Consider the following 16092-nt stretch of genomic DNA (forward strand, 5'->3'; position numbering starts at 1 on the left):
GAACAGCAGAGGTCAAGACCGTTACTGATACCCAATGCAAAATGGTCTGGATGCAGGCAAGAGAATTGGGTCTTGGATTTTGATGGAATCAGATACGGAATAAAAAATTATGTTAAGTTTTTCAGATAGCAGCAATATTCGGTAGAGTAAGAATGTGCTTAAAGTGTTTATTTAGAGCTGGTTCTTTGCTTGATGCTTTTGTACTTCTGTGTAGTGGTAGTAATAACAGCATCAGTTTCCCCCAAGCCTTGCTGCCTCCTACAGTAACATACACTGTGACCAAGATAAAGATCTCTACGTCTTGGTCAAACAATGGGGAATTTGTGGAGCTGTGCACGGCGGCTGAAAGGCCAAAGGCCACATTTCTACAGGCTTCTCCAGACTCTGCTTAGACAGAGATGTCATTTTGACTGTGCCCTAAAATGAGATAGATAAGTCTCCGCACTGGCAACAGAAGAGGCGAGCACTTGATTTACAGCCTGGGAGAGGAGACACACCAGGAGTACTTCGTTCTCTGATTATTGCAAAGCCCACCTGGCTGCTTCAAGCCCAGCCCTTGAACAGAGGAGCCAGGGGCACTCACTGTGCAGGGGGTGTGATTTTGGCAGCTCCCAGCTCTGTAGCTGTGGTACCCACTTTGCAGAGCAATGTTCTAGCTCCATCTCTTCCCTTTGGAAGCAGTAGCTCCGTCTTTGAGGTGAATGGGACAGGCCTATGGCAGCAGACCTATTGCATAGGCCACCAGCTGGACGTCAGTGGGCCCAGCAGCACAACGGGTGTACGTTTGCGGTGACACCGAATAGTCCATTGGACAGTGAGGAAACATTAAAGAAGGCCAGAGCTATAAACAAGGTTATCGGCTAAGGATTTGTTGGAGGTGTTGGGCCAGTGGGATTTATATAAGGGGCCAGCACGTGAAAGGCTGGGATAAACCCTTGGAAGCTTTAAAAAGCTGATAGTGCCACCCTGAAATGGTAGGGATGGCATGGACAGACTCATGCATACTCACAAGGAAAGGGCAGTGCTAGCTGGGAGCGTGCAGGGGTCTGGTGCAGCTTCAAGGGATGCCTGTCTTTAAGAGTTAGAATAGTTGGGGTTTTCGGGGGTTTTTTTTCTGTAATAACAATGCACAGAGTTGAAAACAAAGGTGCAGTCTGATAAACCCTGGAGCCTGAAGTAAACTGTTGGGAATAGTTAGAGGTGGGTTCCTTTAGGCTCAGAAACCTCGCCAAGGATGTACCTGCAGCTGCTCCCCATGGAATATGGTAGCGAAGGGAACTGTGAAGACAGAGGCTTTTTTCAGCACATTTCATCTTACTATGACAGAAAGGAGAAAACTCAGAATGGGACTTCTCAAATCCCAAGGCGAGTTGGGAAGATAAATTATAGTTGGTTGCCTCCCATTGCCTGAAAAGATCTGTGTGCTCTGAACTTTCTTATGAGTTTCAACAGACAGTTTCCTCATTTTAGACATGATATATGTTACTGGAATCCCTCCAGGTGACAGAGGGTTGCAGTGGGCAGTGGAAAACACAGGCACGCCACTGTGATTTAGAAATAACCGTCTGCCAGCGTTGGGAGCAAGCTCAGAGGTGTTTGAGTTACGTCCTGTTTGTCAGTGAGAGCGTGGCATCCCCTGTGGTCATGACTTCTTCTTCTTTAAAGAAGAGTGGAAATCCTGGAAAAGGAGGGCTACCTCATTTGGACTGTATCAGCCTATTACTCTGCGAAATGTCTTTGAAAGTAAAACTTTGAATAAAAGCCTTAAAAAAAAGGTGGCAGGAGAGGAGGGAGAAGTACTGTACCTGGTATTAGACCCAAAGGCAGCGGTGATATTGTGACCTGAGTCCCTGACCTCCAGCTGGGCTGTTGGGAATTACAACGAATACTCCTCACCACCAGCCAGGTTTTGCTTTTGTCCTGCTTATAACTGCCACTATCCCACCTTTTATTGCAGCCATTCATCATCGGCAGAAAGACTGGGAGATGATATTAAGGTTGTAGAAGACGTTGTTTGTATCAAAGCTTCCCCTCCTTTCTTTTCACCCTCTCCTTGCCCCTTCTCCTGCATACGCTCTGTTCCTATTGGGTTTTGCCCCCCTCTCCAGACCAGTCGTCCCTTCACCCAGCTCATAAATGATTGCTTTAATAATATTACGGCCCCTCCATTTTCATGTGTGGATGGCCCAAGTGGCATGTTGCTCGTAACCAAAGCAGGGAGAGATTTCTATTTTCACCCTTTCAAAGGCCACAAAAAATACAGAGAATAGGATCCTGCCTGTCTTGCACTGATCCCAGACAAGCATTTATTGCTGTGGAGTAGCTTGCAGGTACAGCCTATTTGAGGGAAAGCTTTACCAACCAGATCTGGTCATTGTTTTTCCTTCTCCGCATTTATTCAAAGTGCAGAACTGTTTATATACCACAAAGATGGGAATTAAAAAGAGTATGTGTAGAATTTACCAGCTGTTTAAGTCTTATTGTTACCTTCTGTATCGATCAAATCCGTTGCCTCTTAATTGGATATTGACTGTTGTGAGGCAAATAAGGCAAGCTGTCAGAGAGGGGAGGGATGGGGCGCGAGGTTTATCTTAATGGTATGTTGATCATGACTAGTCTATAAAAGCCAGTGGGAAAGGAGTTCATTAAATGAGCCTGCAATTGCTTTAAAAAAATATTCTCTGAGTCAAGATGATTAATCATATGTGTGACACCGCAATCAGAGAAAACCCGCATTGTTGCTCTGGTATTTACAACGCCAAAGCTTGAAATAAGCAGATGCATTGAAACAAATTCATTAGGGACAGTGATTTGTTTGGTCTGTGAGCCTTAGCTAACTGTAACCAACATTTGAGGATTTTTTTTTTCCTTTACTTTTTTCCCCTTGGTGTTGTGTTTTGTTTTTCTGCCTCCCTGCTTCTCTGGCAGGCTGATTGGAAATGTGTGCTTGCCCTGCACAGTAGTCTCTCGTCTGTGCTGGGGAACCCTTGTAGAAATGGCAGCAGTGAGAAGGGATACTTGAGCTACCTGACAGTGAACTGCACAGAATACTTCGGAAAATGCTTTTATCTCATAAATTATAATAAGCAGGGAATGTGAAAATAGAAGGAAAGCTTATCGGCTACACTGGTGTGAGCTACCCATTACAAAAAAGGAATCTGCTGGGAAGTCTCTAGTATATTTTCATTTCTCTCCTAGCCATGTATTAGGCTGCATATTGAATACATTGCAATAACTGTCAAGCACGGTCCATTAGTGTCTCTGGATCAGGCCTATCGTGAATCAGAAGGGAGATTAGTAGGATAGACTCACTTTTATGAGGGTCCCATGCAGCTGTGACTTGTCGAAGAAACGTTCAAAGGGACAATAAACAAAGTTTATTTCAAATTATCTCAATGTTGCGTGTTTGTTATGGTATCTATTCTTTGGCAATTTGGAACTGGTTATTAAAAATTTATGATATGGGTAAAGGTTTGTGCAGTTTGAAAAATTAGCTTTTGAGGCAGCCACCTGAACACTTCTCATATATCACCATGCCGTGAACTGTCAGGGAAAGGGTAGCACAGTGCCGCGGAAGCCAGTAAAGCTGCAGAAACTGCCTGGTTATTAGCTGATAGAGGAAGGAAAAAGGTGCATAAGTCTGAAATGCAATGGGAAAATGAGGTTTAATGGGGAGTTTTCATTTGAGAGCATAAGGCAGTTCCCTGCTCGAGCAACTGGATTGAGGCTGGACTGCCTTCACTTGCTCGTGGGCTCGAGTCATTTAATGTCTCAATCCTTCTACTCCTCTTCCTATAAAAATTAGAAGAGTCGTCCAGGGAAGTAGACACCGCTCTTTTTGCTTCAGTTGCTCTTTCTGAATGTATTGCAAAACTGAAGACAATCATCAGTTTTTCCTAAGTATTTTATGACTGTGGTAGAAGGGGCTATAAATGTACAGCATTGCAAGCTGTATATAAAGAAAATCCTGATTTTGCCTGGAAGGATGAGATATCCAGCAGGAAATCAGGGTTTTTCTATAACGTATATGAAACAAAACTGGGGGAAGGGGAGAAAAAGGTGTGTAGAATCCAGAAAGCTGACTCTTCCTTTTTTTTGGTCTAAGTTTTGAGTGACTTTTAAATGCGGTAGGATGAAAGTTATGACTTTAGCAGGCACTAGGGTAGCACTGTTATTAGTATTTCCTTTTGATTCACTTATAATATTACTTACATTATAACAGAGTTTGCGGCTTGCATTTTAAATATAAACTGTGGATAATTTTATACCATGAAATTCTGAGCAAAAAATGTAATACATAAAGCTGGACCATTATGAGCCATAGCCTGTGGAAGACAAGCGTTATTCAAAAAAAGAAAAGGTCCATAAATAACCATTTATCAGATTTTCAGGCACATTTGTTTGGATTTTTTAGTGTGCTTCAGTTATGCAAGAAAATGAACGTGACATTCCTCAGTTGCTTTGACGAGGATAATTTCAGAAACACTGCTCTGTCATTCCACAGATTGGCACCTTCTCCTTCTTTATCGTAATGCATTTTTTCTGGGGCAGCTTTTCTCAGCAAAACTGCCTGTTTCCCAGGAGTTTTTATACCTGTTCAGAAAGGGACAATGAGGGGGTGTGGGTTGGGTTTGGTTAGAATAGCAAGTTTGACCTGGTGACTGTTTATTTTTGAAGTCAGGGAGTATTTTTTCTGTTAGCACAATGAAGAAGATTGCAGGATATTCTGAATGATGTATTTTCTCCATTTTTAATCACGCTAGCCAGATCACTGGCTCCCGAAGGCATTTCCACACCAAACCTTCTCCTAAACATGTGGACTCAAGATGCTTTTCTAATCCAGTCTGCCATTAGTGGTGTTGCGTTCAGATTTTTTATTCATTTTTGAAATAGCAACTAAAATTTGAACAAAGGTTAGAGTTTGCGTCTAGATTTGTCACTGTGTATGATGGACATATCACAGTAAAGCATAAGCAGCTCTTACCAAGAGGTATGCCAACGATAGGGGCCCTTTTCTTGCTGTAGATGCCTGCAGGGAAATGAACCTCAGGCTCTACGTAGGGACTGCATCTTTGCAGGGACATCTTCGCTCCTTCTCAGTGACCATATAACTTCACTCTCTGTGAAAGGGACTCCGCAGCTGTGGAGTCTGTACTGTAATATATAGGAGCCAGGAGCAGCTGAGTGCCAGGGAGAGATTTCAGGGAAGGTGGTGGATAGATCCCAGGCAATAAAATGGCAGAAAGCTGTCTCCAGTGGTGCACCCTCTGCTTGGGACCTGGAGGAGCCATGCGCAGTCCCAGGATTTTGCTTGTCGCGCTGATATTGTTCGGCTGGTGTCTATCCACTGGTGACTTCCTCCAGTGTAGACAAGATCTCAATTCCTAACTTAAATAACGGGTGGAGATGTGCACGTGTGTGTTGGTACATGTGTTCGTGTGCGCGTTGGGGTGATGTGTGTGGGGAGAGGAGAGGAGGCAGCAGAAGAAGTCAGCAAAAGCCCATCTGGTTTTCCTCTGCATACTTAAAAAGGAAGTTATAAGAGGGCATATTCCCAATTTCTTTTTAACTTTGTAGATCACCTCCAGTAGACAGATTGTCTCGTGGACCACTTCCCCTCCCCTTGGCGATCAAATAACATTCCTGTGGTGACTACAGCAGTTGCTTACATGGAAAAATAACATTAGGAAAGTATTTAATGTATTTTTAGCTGTCTTTAAATGCATTTTAGCAGCTGGAAACAAGCGGAGTCAGTAGCACGTGACCTGCAAGCTCTCCATAGACCACCACCAAGTGTGCAGAGAACCACTGCTGGCAGAGAGACCCCAGGCTGGGAAACGTTGGGTAGGGTGGTCACCTCTAACTTGGGACAGTCTCAGGAGGTCAGACAAAAGCGATAACCTCGATTTTAGTGGGATGTAAATTATAACGATGCAATAAACAACCAGTGTGATTTTAGGTCCTTTATTTTCACTGATCTGAGTTTTGGGAGATTTTATGAAACATTGTTTTGACATGTTTCAGAATACCTGGGACTTTTTCAAAAAGCTTGAGAAGATTTTAGAGGCTTGGAGTGGCAAAATATTACAACTGTAGAGATTAGTGAATAGAGTGCAGCTGAGAGAGGCAACAAGCTTATACAAATACCGCTTATTCCATCACTCCGCGAATCAGGAAAATCCTGAAATCCTTGTGAAGAGCAAACCTCTTGTCAAACATTAGTGGGAGCTTTCCCTGAGGGAGGACTTTCCCCGAGCCGAGAGCTCACTCACTCACTCCTATAACTGCGGGGCTGGTGAACGAGGGGCGTCCTCTCCGGACCGTCGTCCCTGGCCCTGCTCCGCTCCCAGCGTGGAGCCATGACCTGGCACCCTGACATCGGGCTACCCCGCTGCCCCAGCCCACAGCAAGTACGTTCATATTTCTGGGAAGAGTATACTCAACAGATGGAAGTTTAGTACTATTTTTACCGTTGCTGGTACAGTGAATGTAAAGAGCATGACAATTGATTATCTGGGACAACAGAAATGCACAGGAACTAGAATTTCAAGGATTAGGGTCTCCCCAAGGATTTCCTTCGAGTTTCAGTGAAGGGAGAGATAACCTTTGTGGTGGAAACAGAAACACGGCTTTCAGTTCCCATCTGCAGCCAGCCTCCGGACACAATAGTATTAACGGTGATGTGAACTTCCTCTGTTCATCGCCACGGGACAGGAGCCTTGACACAGTTATCTGCACTTCTAGAGCAGTGCTGTTCAATTTCTCGCAGCTTTTTTTTGGTCTTACCAGAGACGTTCAACTAATGCCTGCATTTAATGTGTCTGGGGGTAACGGTCCCATGTTTCATCTGTTTTACAAGACATTTATGGAAATTAGGTGGCAATTTTATCCTGAAGTAAGCAGGCTAATATTCTGTCACTCTGCATTACTCAAGTGGCCATCTCTCTTAGAAAATAGATGTTAGGTGTTTTCAGTTAAGTGGCATTAAACTTTTGTGGACCGAGCAGTAGGATTTCATTGCAAATGCATTGTCCCATTTTAGTGGAAGCTTTGCATTAACAAGTTCCATCTTAATAAATTATTCTGTTCAACCTGCCTTGTGACTTACACTGTCCTAAGATCCTGCCCTTAATATTAAAATGTAAGCACAGATTTCCTCTCCCAAGGCTAAGGCTTCATCAAAAGACTTACACTGAAACTAAGAAATCCTCTGTCTGGATCAAGATAATTTTTCTCTGAGAATAAGGAGAAACAAATATCCATGCACTTGAGAGAAGGAAATTCTGCTGTAGGTTGTTCTTCCTCTGTCTTGTTAAAAAAGGGAATCTTGACTTAATATATAGTCTGTTTCCAAACTATTGGCATCTTTCACAAATACAGGCTGGCTGGCTTACGAACAGATAGCACAGTTTGTGTAGCCAAAGATAGTTGTCATCATGCACTTATTAATGAGTACACATATCTCTGAACATCAAATGCTGTGCTATTTTCAGAGAGGTCCTTTCAGATCCTGTTTTCTGTTCTTTTTTAAATTTTTTTTTCCTTACCCTCCTGACATTTTCCTTCAAAGCTCAGTGGTAGAAAGCAGAGGGGAAAAGGGACCTGGGAAGGGAGATGTTCTCATCTGTCCAGCTTCCCCATGTCAGGAGCTACTCTGTGCATGTCATTCCTGACAGATGTTTGCCTAATCTGCTCTTAAAAAACTCCAGTGATGGGGCTTTGACAGTCTCCTTAGGCAATCTGCTCCAGCGCTTTGCTGTACCTATCATTAAGAAGGGTTTCCTGATATCTAACCTGCAATTAAAGGCCACGATTTCCCACGCAACCCGTCATCAGGCTGACCTTACAGCCAAGCCAGCCCCACCAAGTCGACTGCCGTTTCCTCGCTAGATCTCCCTTGCCAAGGCTGCTCCGCGGGTAACGTGCTCTCTTCTGCCGGGAGTAGCCAGGGCGGTGCGAGTGCCGCCGGTTTTGTCAAGTGTCCAGCCCGGCGTCCCAAGGGTCAGCGATGGGCAGGTTTCCCTCTCGGATCCCATGCAGCTGACGGGAAGGCGGCTGCCTGCCAGTAGAGGCTATTGAATTAGAAGATTCAGTAAATCCCAGGAGAGGTGCTGCCACAGTGAAGTTGCAGCAGGTTTGCGCTGATAAAACCAACAGCGCTCACCATGGTCCCAGGCCTTAGAACAGAAGCTGAAGCCTTTTTTGTCCTGGAACAAAATGTGCTGTGCGGGCAGTTGTACCATATATTGCATATATGCAATCAATTGCATCTAGCGTTTTGGACATACATTTTTTGATGAGAGCATTTCCGTAACGATTTCAGCAGTTTAAAGCATTTTAAAAAATCAGAAAGATCACAGGTTTGGCTTGGGTTTTTTTCAGTTGCTTCCTTTTAAACAATAGCAGGCGAAATACATCCCATGGCAGCCAGACCTGATGGAGAAGCTGTAGATGCCAGCCTGCTGTGAGTGAGGTCGAGATGCGGGGGAGCTGAGGCGGTCGCTTACGGGTGTGCAGCAGCGATTGAGAGCGAGTCAGTGTAGATACAGGCGTATCACAATATTACCATGGCAAGATAAACTCTGAGCCACTTTTTTAATACGCTTAGAACAGTGCTGAACATTGTAAGACTGTTTCCTTCCGCAAATTATTTACAACTGGAAGATGGTAGTAATGAATTAATGGAAAGCAACTGGAGAATTAGCCCTGACTGCTCAGAATAGGTATTTTTTACAATGGAAACCAGCTAGCTAAACTAGGTATACTTTTGCTGCTTGAGTAAATTATAGCAGTATGTAGCTAGACTGGTTTTGAGACTAGGAAATTTTGGTGACGTCCGAAGTTAAATAAAATAAGGTTTGGATCAGAAGGAGGGGGGGCATGTTGCCATCAGCAGAGGTGAATAATCTTTGTGTAACTGGCAATTTTGGTAAGCGGGTCAAGGTTGGTGGGGTTTGTCTCTATATTTTGACACATGCATTACAAACACCCTGGTATCCATTTCATTTTACAAGGTGTGTGCGTGCACCAAGATAATGCTCCAAAGGGTCACTGGCAGGTTACAATGTGCCAGCCGTCACGTGCACAATGTCCAGAATAGTGCCAAGATACAATTTCAGGGGTCTGGGGGCACCAACAGCATTCCGAGCCCTACACAACACCTGTGCCCCACGCAACGTCTCGCCAGCTCTCTGTCACTGAGCATCCTGTTGGCACCTGTGATCCCGAGCTGACAGGTCCATTTCTATTTGTGCAAGGCATTTTTAAGGCATTCGTCCCCCAGTTGTCTCCTAGATGACCTGGAAGAGATTCAGCGAGTTGCCTGTATTCTTTCATGGAGAAGAGGAAAAGACAAAGTTTGTTTTCAAAACGAGAATTGGGGTTTTTTTTTACAAAACACAGTCAAATTTGGACTTTGTATTCCACGCAGCATGGGAAGTAGATTTATTGTGTGAGAGAGGTTTCAGCTTCAAACTAATAATTAGAAGAATATATTTAAACCTTTGTCAATATAGAAGTCATTTCAGGTGCTCAGGAATGCTCTGCCTCTTCCTTGTGGTTTGAAGGAAAAATTTTAGACATTTTCCACCCTGCAGCTATTGAGGGCAATGAAAGAAAATACCTGTAAGCTGCTAGGAAACGTACAGAATAAACTCGTTTCCCACTTCCCGCTTCTTGTAATAATCATCAATTGTAGCTACTACTCCAAACACACTTTGGGGCAAACTTTGCACTTCTAAAAATGGTATTTTCTCTTGGGCAGAGTTTGTTCACACCCCATGGCTGACAAGCAGAGGCCCAAGTCAAAGCCTGCTGGAGTCAATGGGCTTTCGATGAGGTGCAGTCCCTTCATGTTTTCCTAAAAATCCCCGGTGCCGTTAACCCACAGCTCCCCTTTCCCACCCCGTCCCCCCCCCCGGGGAGAGGCAGAAGCCTATTTGAAGGCAAACAAGCCGTAGAGCCTACAAGGTGTAAATATCTTTCATAAATGCCAACGCTGAAAAAGCCTGGGCGCCGGGAGTGTGACACACGACGACAGGCAGTTCACGCCGCGCGAAGGGGGGACGATACGCCGGCGCTGCCGCAGCCGCCGAGGTGCGCCCGCATCGCACCCGGGCATCCCTGGACCCCCCCGCCCCGGGGAGGGGGACAGGGATGGGGATGCGGGGCAGCTGGAGGGACGGGGAGCAGGACTACCTGCTCCTCGCCCTGTCGCCTCCGCCTGCTCCCCTCGTCCCCCCCCCCTGCCCTCCTCCTCTCCCCGGCTTCTTCGGGCAGGGGCTGATTTAAATAGGTTGGCAGGGAGCCAGGAGCTCGTCATTTTAATGCAGTGTAAAATGGAATGTGCATAATTATATGCAAGCCATATGTGAGGGAGACAGCTCAGCTGTGAATTTCGGGAGGCTGCGAGAGGGAGAGAGCGAACAGTCAGGGATCAGATGAGATGGAGCGGAACGGAGTGCAAGTGTCACTCAAATGAACAGTGTAATGAGTGTATTGCTGACACTCCTCCTTTCACCTGCTTCTCCCTTTTGCTTTAACTCCAAAGCAGAAAACACTGTAGATGAGAAGGGAAAAATACTATCTGCAAGCAGGATTGCTAATGGGCTCTGGTAATGTCTCCATTTAAACTTCAGCTTTCTCAATTAACAGCGTAGTTCCAAATAACTGGTAACTTTTAATGCATCTTTGTCATTAAATATTTTGACCGCATTTGACTGAAGGATCATTGTTCTCACTAGATGATTGCTCCTTTCAAAGCTTCACTTAAACATGGAGGGGGAATCCATTTATCTATAATAGTATTACATGTAAGTTATGAGTATGAAAACTTATTTATTTTTTTTGGCCTTGCTGTTAAACTGAAAGTACAAGTACATTATCTAGGGATTGCTTAAGCATGTCAAAAAGTTTAAACGAGTACGTATGTAATGTAATCCTGAAAAATGCAATGGAGTAAATTGAAACCCTGAGTTGCTCACACTTTCCAGCTCAAATATTTCATTTTGGGTTTGTCTTTTGTTGTTCTAATTATTACACCACAATGAATTTGCATGTTCAACCTAAGCTATGTAAGAAAACAGCATCCCAAGTTCTCATATCTAAAAGGTGTACTGCGTATTTAAAGAATCTTTTTAATAATGTTGTATTTTGGGATTCCCGTCTGTTTTAATGATCTGAGCTGTTATGCTTTTAGCTTTTTTTTTTTTTCCTTCCATTATTTGTAAGTCCCTAAATAGGCCATTATATTTCCCTTCAGGCTAGAGATGAAGATGGACATGCTGAAAATTTTCCCCAGCAGCACTATGCTAAGGAAACTCCAAGACTTGCCTTCAAGAATAACTGCGAACTACTTGTAAGAATAACATACTTACAACAAGTCTAGTTTGTTACTTTAGCACAGTGAAAACAGTTTTTTTTTTTTGAAAGGCTTTTGTTCATTATGACATACATTATGAAATATGATAGGTTTTTTTTTTCCTGTTTAGCGTTCTAATGCTAGTTCTGCTATCCGTGAACAATTTAAGATCTCAAATTGCTTGAAAAATCTCTTATATTTGATGACAGCACGTGAATGGCCTTGTCGTACTACCTTGTGTCACACGGGAAATCAGGGAGAGCCATGCAGGGAGTGGCTGGTGATGCACGAAAAGCCCCCCCCACCCCCCCAGGCGCCCCAAAACTCACTCTCCCATCCACCTTTTAGCTCTGCCATGTATTCGGGCGGCGGCACCATGTTTTGTTCTGCTGACACGCAGTACTCCCTTTAGAGCTCTCCTATTCCTCCCCTTCCTAGCTGCATGCAGGCGAGAGCATCCTCTCCTCTCCACTCCTCTCCTCTGCTGCGGGGAAAGAGCAAAAGCCAGGAAAGCACACACAGGGAGCCTGGAGTGTTTACAAGCCGTAAGAGAGATGATATCAGCTGTGAAAAGATCTCTGTTCCAAGGCAGGGTTAATTCGCTGTTCATTTTAGCATTTGCAGCTAGGCACAATTAAAAGCAAGCAGGAATGCCTATTATATTTCTATTAAATGAATCTGTTGGGACCTAATGTTCTTGATTAGCTTGCGAAAATGAGTGCTCCACGATGAGTTTTTCTGTTTGCCTAAAGTAAACAGAGAATGAATTGTAATACATTTAAGAGAGATTCACGCATGGCTTTGGTAAAGAGAGTTTTAAATGAATTGGTAGATCTCTCCCTCGCATTCGCCTTTCTTCTCGGCCGTACTTAAGTAAAATGTATCGTTTGGCTAAATGGAAATATTTGTGGAGAGTCAGAACACGGGGTTATATTTTGAAACAACAACACGTTTTTTTCTCGTTATAACTATAGAAGAGGTGGGTGGCGGTGGAGGAGCAAGCTGTGTTTCCTCTGCATTAAAACCCGTGTCTGCCTCTCCTGTAGAGGATGCAGGGCCAAACGCTAATCTTGGTGTCCCAGGCGCGACATGCAGCGAAGTCGAGCTGATGAGCCGACGTAACCCCGTGCCGAAGCTGGCCCCCAGATTCAGGCGGTTGATCAGAGAAGCCCAGACCGGAGGGCAGCAGCCCAAGGAGTGCAGAGCATCTCGGCCACACCTGCACTAGTGGGCCCACAGGTTCTCCTACTGCCCAGGCATCCCCTGTGCTGAGCCAACCCCCGGTTAGGTCATGACGATGCTTTTTAGAGCCACAGGTGTCACTAGAAAGGGTCGGTTTGTTCCCACGATGATTCTTCCCAGCCAAAAGCAACGTGACCCATAAGACCTGATCTTGCTCCCTCTTAAACCCCTCGCAAAGTTCCTGTTGGTTTCAGGGGCAGCAGGGTTACGTCCTAAGGGGAGGAAACTAGACAAACACAAAAAGCAATTCCCTGGTGCAGTCACAATTCTTGTGCCAAATAAGTGAAACTGTTTCTTCAAGGCCATGCTTAATTACTGTGCCACTGGTCAAATCAGGCCTGACGAAGCATCACAGCACACCAAGATGTCCCCAAAGTCAATAGGGCTTCTTGGCGTTGGAGGAGTTCAGGACTAGAGTTGGGAGACAACACGATATAAAACAAGTCATGTATTATTTCGATTGAAAAATCTGCTTTATTTTTAGTGCAAGCAAGCAACGAACCAATTAACCCTCTCTGTGCTATGAAAATCAAGCACTCTTTTAATGCCCAGTTAATTATTCCTCTATTAATATGCATTTACGTTTTTGCTTTATTATATCACTCCTGTACCTGGCAAAAGCTCAAGTCATCCAAGTTAGTCCTTCATGTGCTTTTTTGGACAAGTTTCAGTTCTTGTTTAAGGAAGTAATAAAAGCAATTTGTCATAGTTTTATTTTTCCTATGCTATTGGAAACAAAATTGGCAGGGATGTAATCTGTACTCAATTTGTATGTGAAAAAAAATAGTAGAAAAATAATGAATATGTACCTCTGCTATCTTTAAAGATGTATTTTAGGAACTTTCAGTGACAATATGATGTTGAGCCTAGGCTTTGGTGGTGGGGGAACTAGTGTTACTTGTCGAAGATGCTACATGTTTCACAGTGAGGTAGTGGTTTTCTTTCTGTATTTTTACTTTTTGGGAAGCAATGCTGTATTAAAATGTGCTTGAGAGTAAAGCAAATTTCACAGGAACTAGCCATTAAGACAGCATCTTTCTCCTAAAGGCTAGTCAGTATTTCTATGTTTATGCTAGGAATTGTCTCCTTGGGAGGGGAGAGGGAAAAAAAAAATATGAAAGAAAGGAGTGGGCGCAGCTGCTTCCTCTAAAAAAAACATTTTCCCGATGGTAAAAACTTACCCAGATTCTACCAGTGCAAGTCAGATGCTGGCTGAGCAAAAAGCTGAGATTTTTTAAATGAAAGAAACTGAAACTTGGTTATGCTTTTGAGAATCGGGAAATCCTTGGAGTTTTCTCAGTGCAGTTGAGAGTAAGTACTGTAATAGCCTGTCAGGTGAAATTGGAGGCTTCGGCTCAAAAGTGCTTTCTTTGCTTTAGGGTTCAGCTGCCATTTTCCAGCAAGGTTTGTTCCGGCAAGCGCAGGCTCCTCTGTTTGGGAAATGCTTGTGCTGGGAGGGCGCTGCCAGGCAGGATCCAGGGGCTGGGGTGCTGCTGCTGGGGTCTGCGTGCCAGGGCTCTCCCGCAAGAGCCGCGCTACACCGGCTGAATCTTAACATCCCAGGTCACAGGCACACACAGCAAGCTTTAACTCCTCAGTCCTTGGAGAGATTTGAAAGCGCAGTAGCATAGAGTATTACAGATTGTATGCCTTCTTCATTGCTTACTCCTCAGAAGAGGAGATAATTTGGGTAGTGACGTACAACTCAGCTATTTGGGGTTTTTTTGAGAGAGAGAGCTTGATAGCAAGTAGGAGGAAGAAAGAGGTATCATTTAGGCAAAAGAAACCCCTGAAGTGCTTACGGTAGTTCTGAGCGTCAAGAAAAGCAGTGACAATTAAAGATTTTGGTTGGTGTAGAAAGCCATTGTGCAGTTATGGGATTAGGTTAGGGTGTTCGCTTCCTGCGCTAAATCCAGATCCATCGTGTCGTGCCGTTTGTCGTAGAGCACAGGAAACAAAGCGGTTAAGGTGCTCTAGTCAGTGAGGACATCAAATTTTCCTTGTGAACTTTTCAGTATTTTTGAGAATCATGTTTTCTTAAGTTTAGCTACCCACGATGAGTACCGGGAACCACATAAAACAAATTTATTTTTAAAGAGCCAGGCCAGCATGCTGTCTTGGCCAGCCGTCCACTCTTCTCCCATAGGCGCTGCCTCAGGATTTTAATTTCTTATTCCACGAGTGGCTGGAAGCTTTTCTTTCAGGCACAGCTCTTTGTTTCCAGAAGGAAAAGGCAGAATTTAGTCCTCTGGAAGCTGATTGTCAAGGAGCAGTACAGTCCAGCTAATAGTGGATGTGGGGAGTGAGATGGGATTAGCTGCGGAGAAAGGGTAGGCTGGAGTGAAAAGGCCAGTGAAAAGCCCACAGCCCCGGCTCTAGCCGGCTGAAATTCCTGAGCCATTGCCTAGAGAAAGGAAAAATCAATCTGGCACTTACCCAGGTTAGTCAGGGTAGGAAGAGCCATGCTTGGATGCCTTTTAACAAAAGTGGGAAAGAAAAACCAACAGTTCGGCCTCCCCCCTCCCTGCAGTTACCCAGAATATTGAGTCAAGGTTTCAGATTGGCATGCTGCTGTATGAGCAAAGGAGGGTTTGATGGGTTAAGGAAATTAAACGCCAGGTTGCTTTCCAGATCATTTGTTTATGGAGATGATCTGAGTACCACCCACCGCTATGGGATTATATGTAAAGCAAACAAATAACCAAACAAAACATAAACACCCTGAAAAAAAATTCATTTCCAGTCTCACACCCAGCTGTGATCCATGGTTTTCCTACAGTAAAATCACGATCTTTTTTTCCTTGGAATCAAAAAGCCTGCTCCTAGTAGTTCTGCTCTGGGAGGATAAATTTGTGAGTCCAGTATGCGATGAATTATCAGGTAGTCCTGGTGCTTGGAAGCTGTTATGTAAAAGACACAAAATAAAACATGCTTGTTATTGGATTTAATGCAAACTCACCTACGGCCAGTTATCTTTAATCACTAACAAAAAGAGGCAGAGAAAGCTCTGAAAACTGAAACATGAAAGGTAGAATACTCTCCTATGAGAAAAAGGCCTTTGGGGAGGCTATGGCAAGGCTGAGAGGAGCCAGAGCTACAGCTGATGCTTCAGTTGAAGTCATGCTGCTTTGCTCTGCTGTTCCAGCGCTAGAGGCAGGGTCAGGGAGCATGGCACATGTGGGGCATCCCGACAGGGCAGCAAGGATGCAGGCAGGTTAACCTCAGCGTTACGGTACTGGAATATGGCAAAGATTTCATACCTACAAGACTGATTTTAAAAAGCACTGAGAATATTTGTGGTCAGGTGAGGCCAGTAGGTTTTGTAGTTGTAGTCAAATTAAATGTAAATATGCATATTGGTATCCTTTGGAGGCCATGAGAGTTTTGGTTTCAGAAAGTGAGGTTTGAATTCTTTTTTTTTTTAAGGTACCTGTCCTGTTCCCTGTGCCCCAGTGTCAAGCAACACCGCTGCCTGTTAGTGCTTCAGCGTT

The 16092-nt window shown here is 44.3% G+C and overlaps 1 protein-coding gene across 1 annotated transcript in view; it reads left to right on the top strand.

The window, feature by feature from the left end:
• SOBP (sine oculis binding protein homolog (Drosophila)) overlaps window positions 1-16092 on the top strand; it is a 118145-nt gene that overhangs the window by 54793 nt on the left and 47260 nt on the right. The window contains exon 5 of the mRNA XM_010573400.1: window positions 11261-11356. Coding sequence (XP_010571702.1) covers window positions 11261-11356 — 96 coding nt within the window. The remainder of the gene's footprint in view (window positions 1-11260; window positions 11357-16092) is intronic.

The sequence above is a fragment of the Haliaeetus leucocephalus genome, unplaced genomic scaffold (genome assembly GCF_000737465.1).
Source record: "Haliaeetus leucocephalus isolate CR32 unplaced genomic scaffold, Haliaeetus_leucocephalus-4.0 Scaffold384, whole genome shotgun sequence".
Taxonomy (NCBI): Eukaryota; Metazoa; Chordata; class Aves; order Accipitriformes; family Accipitridae; genus Haliaeetus; species Haliaeetus leucocephalus.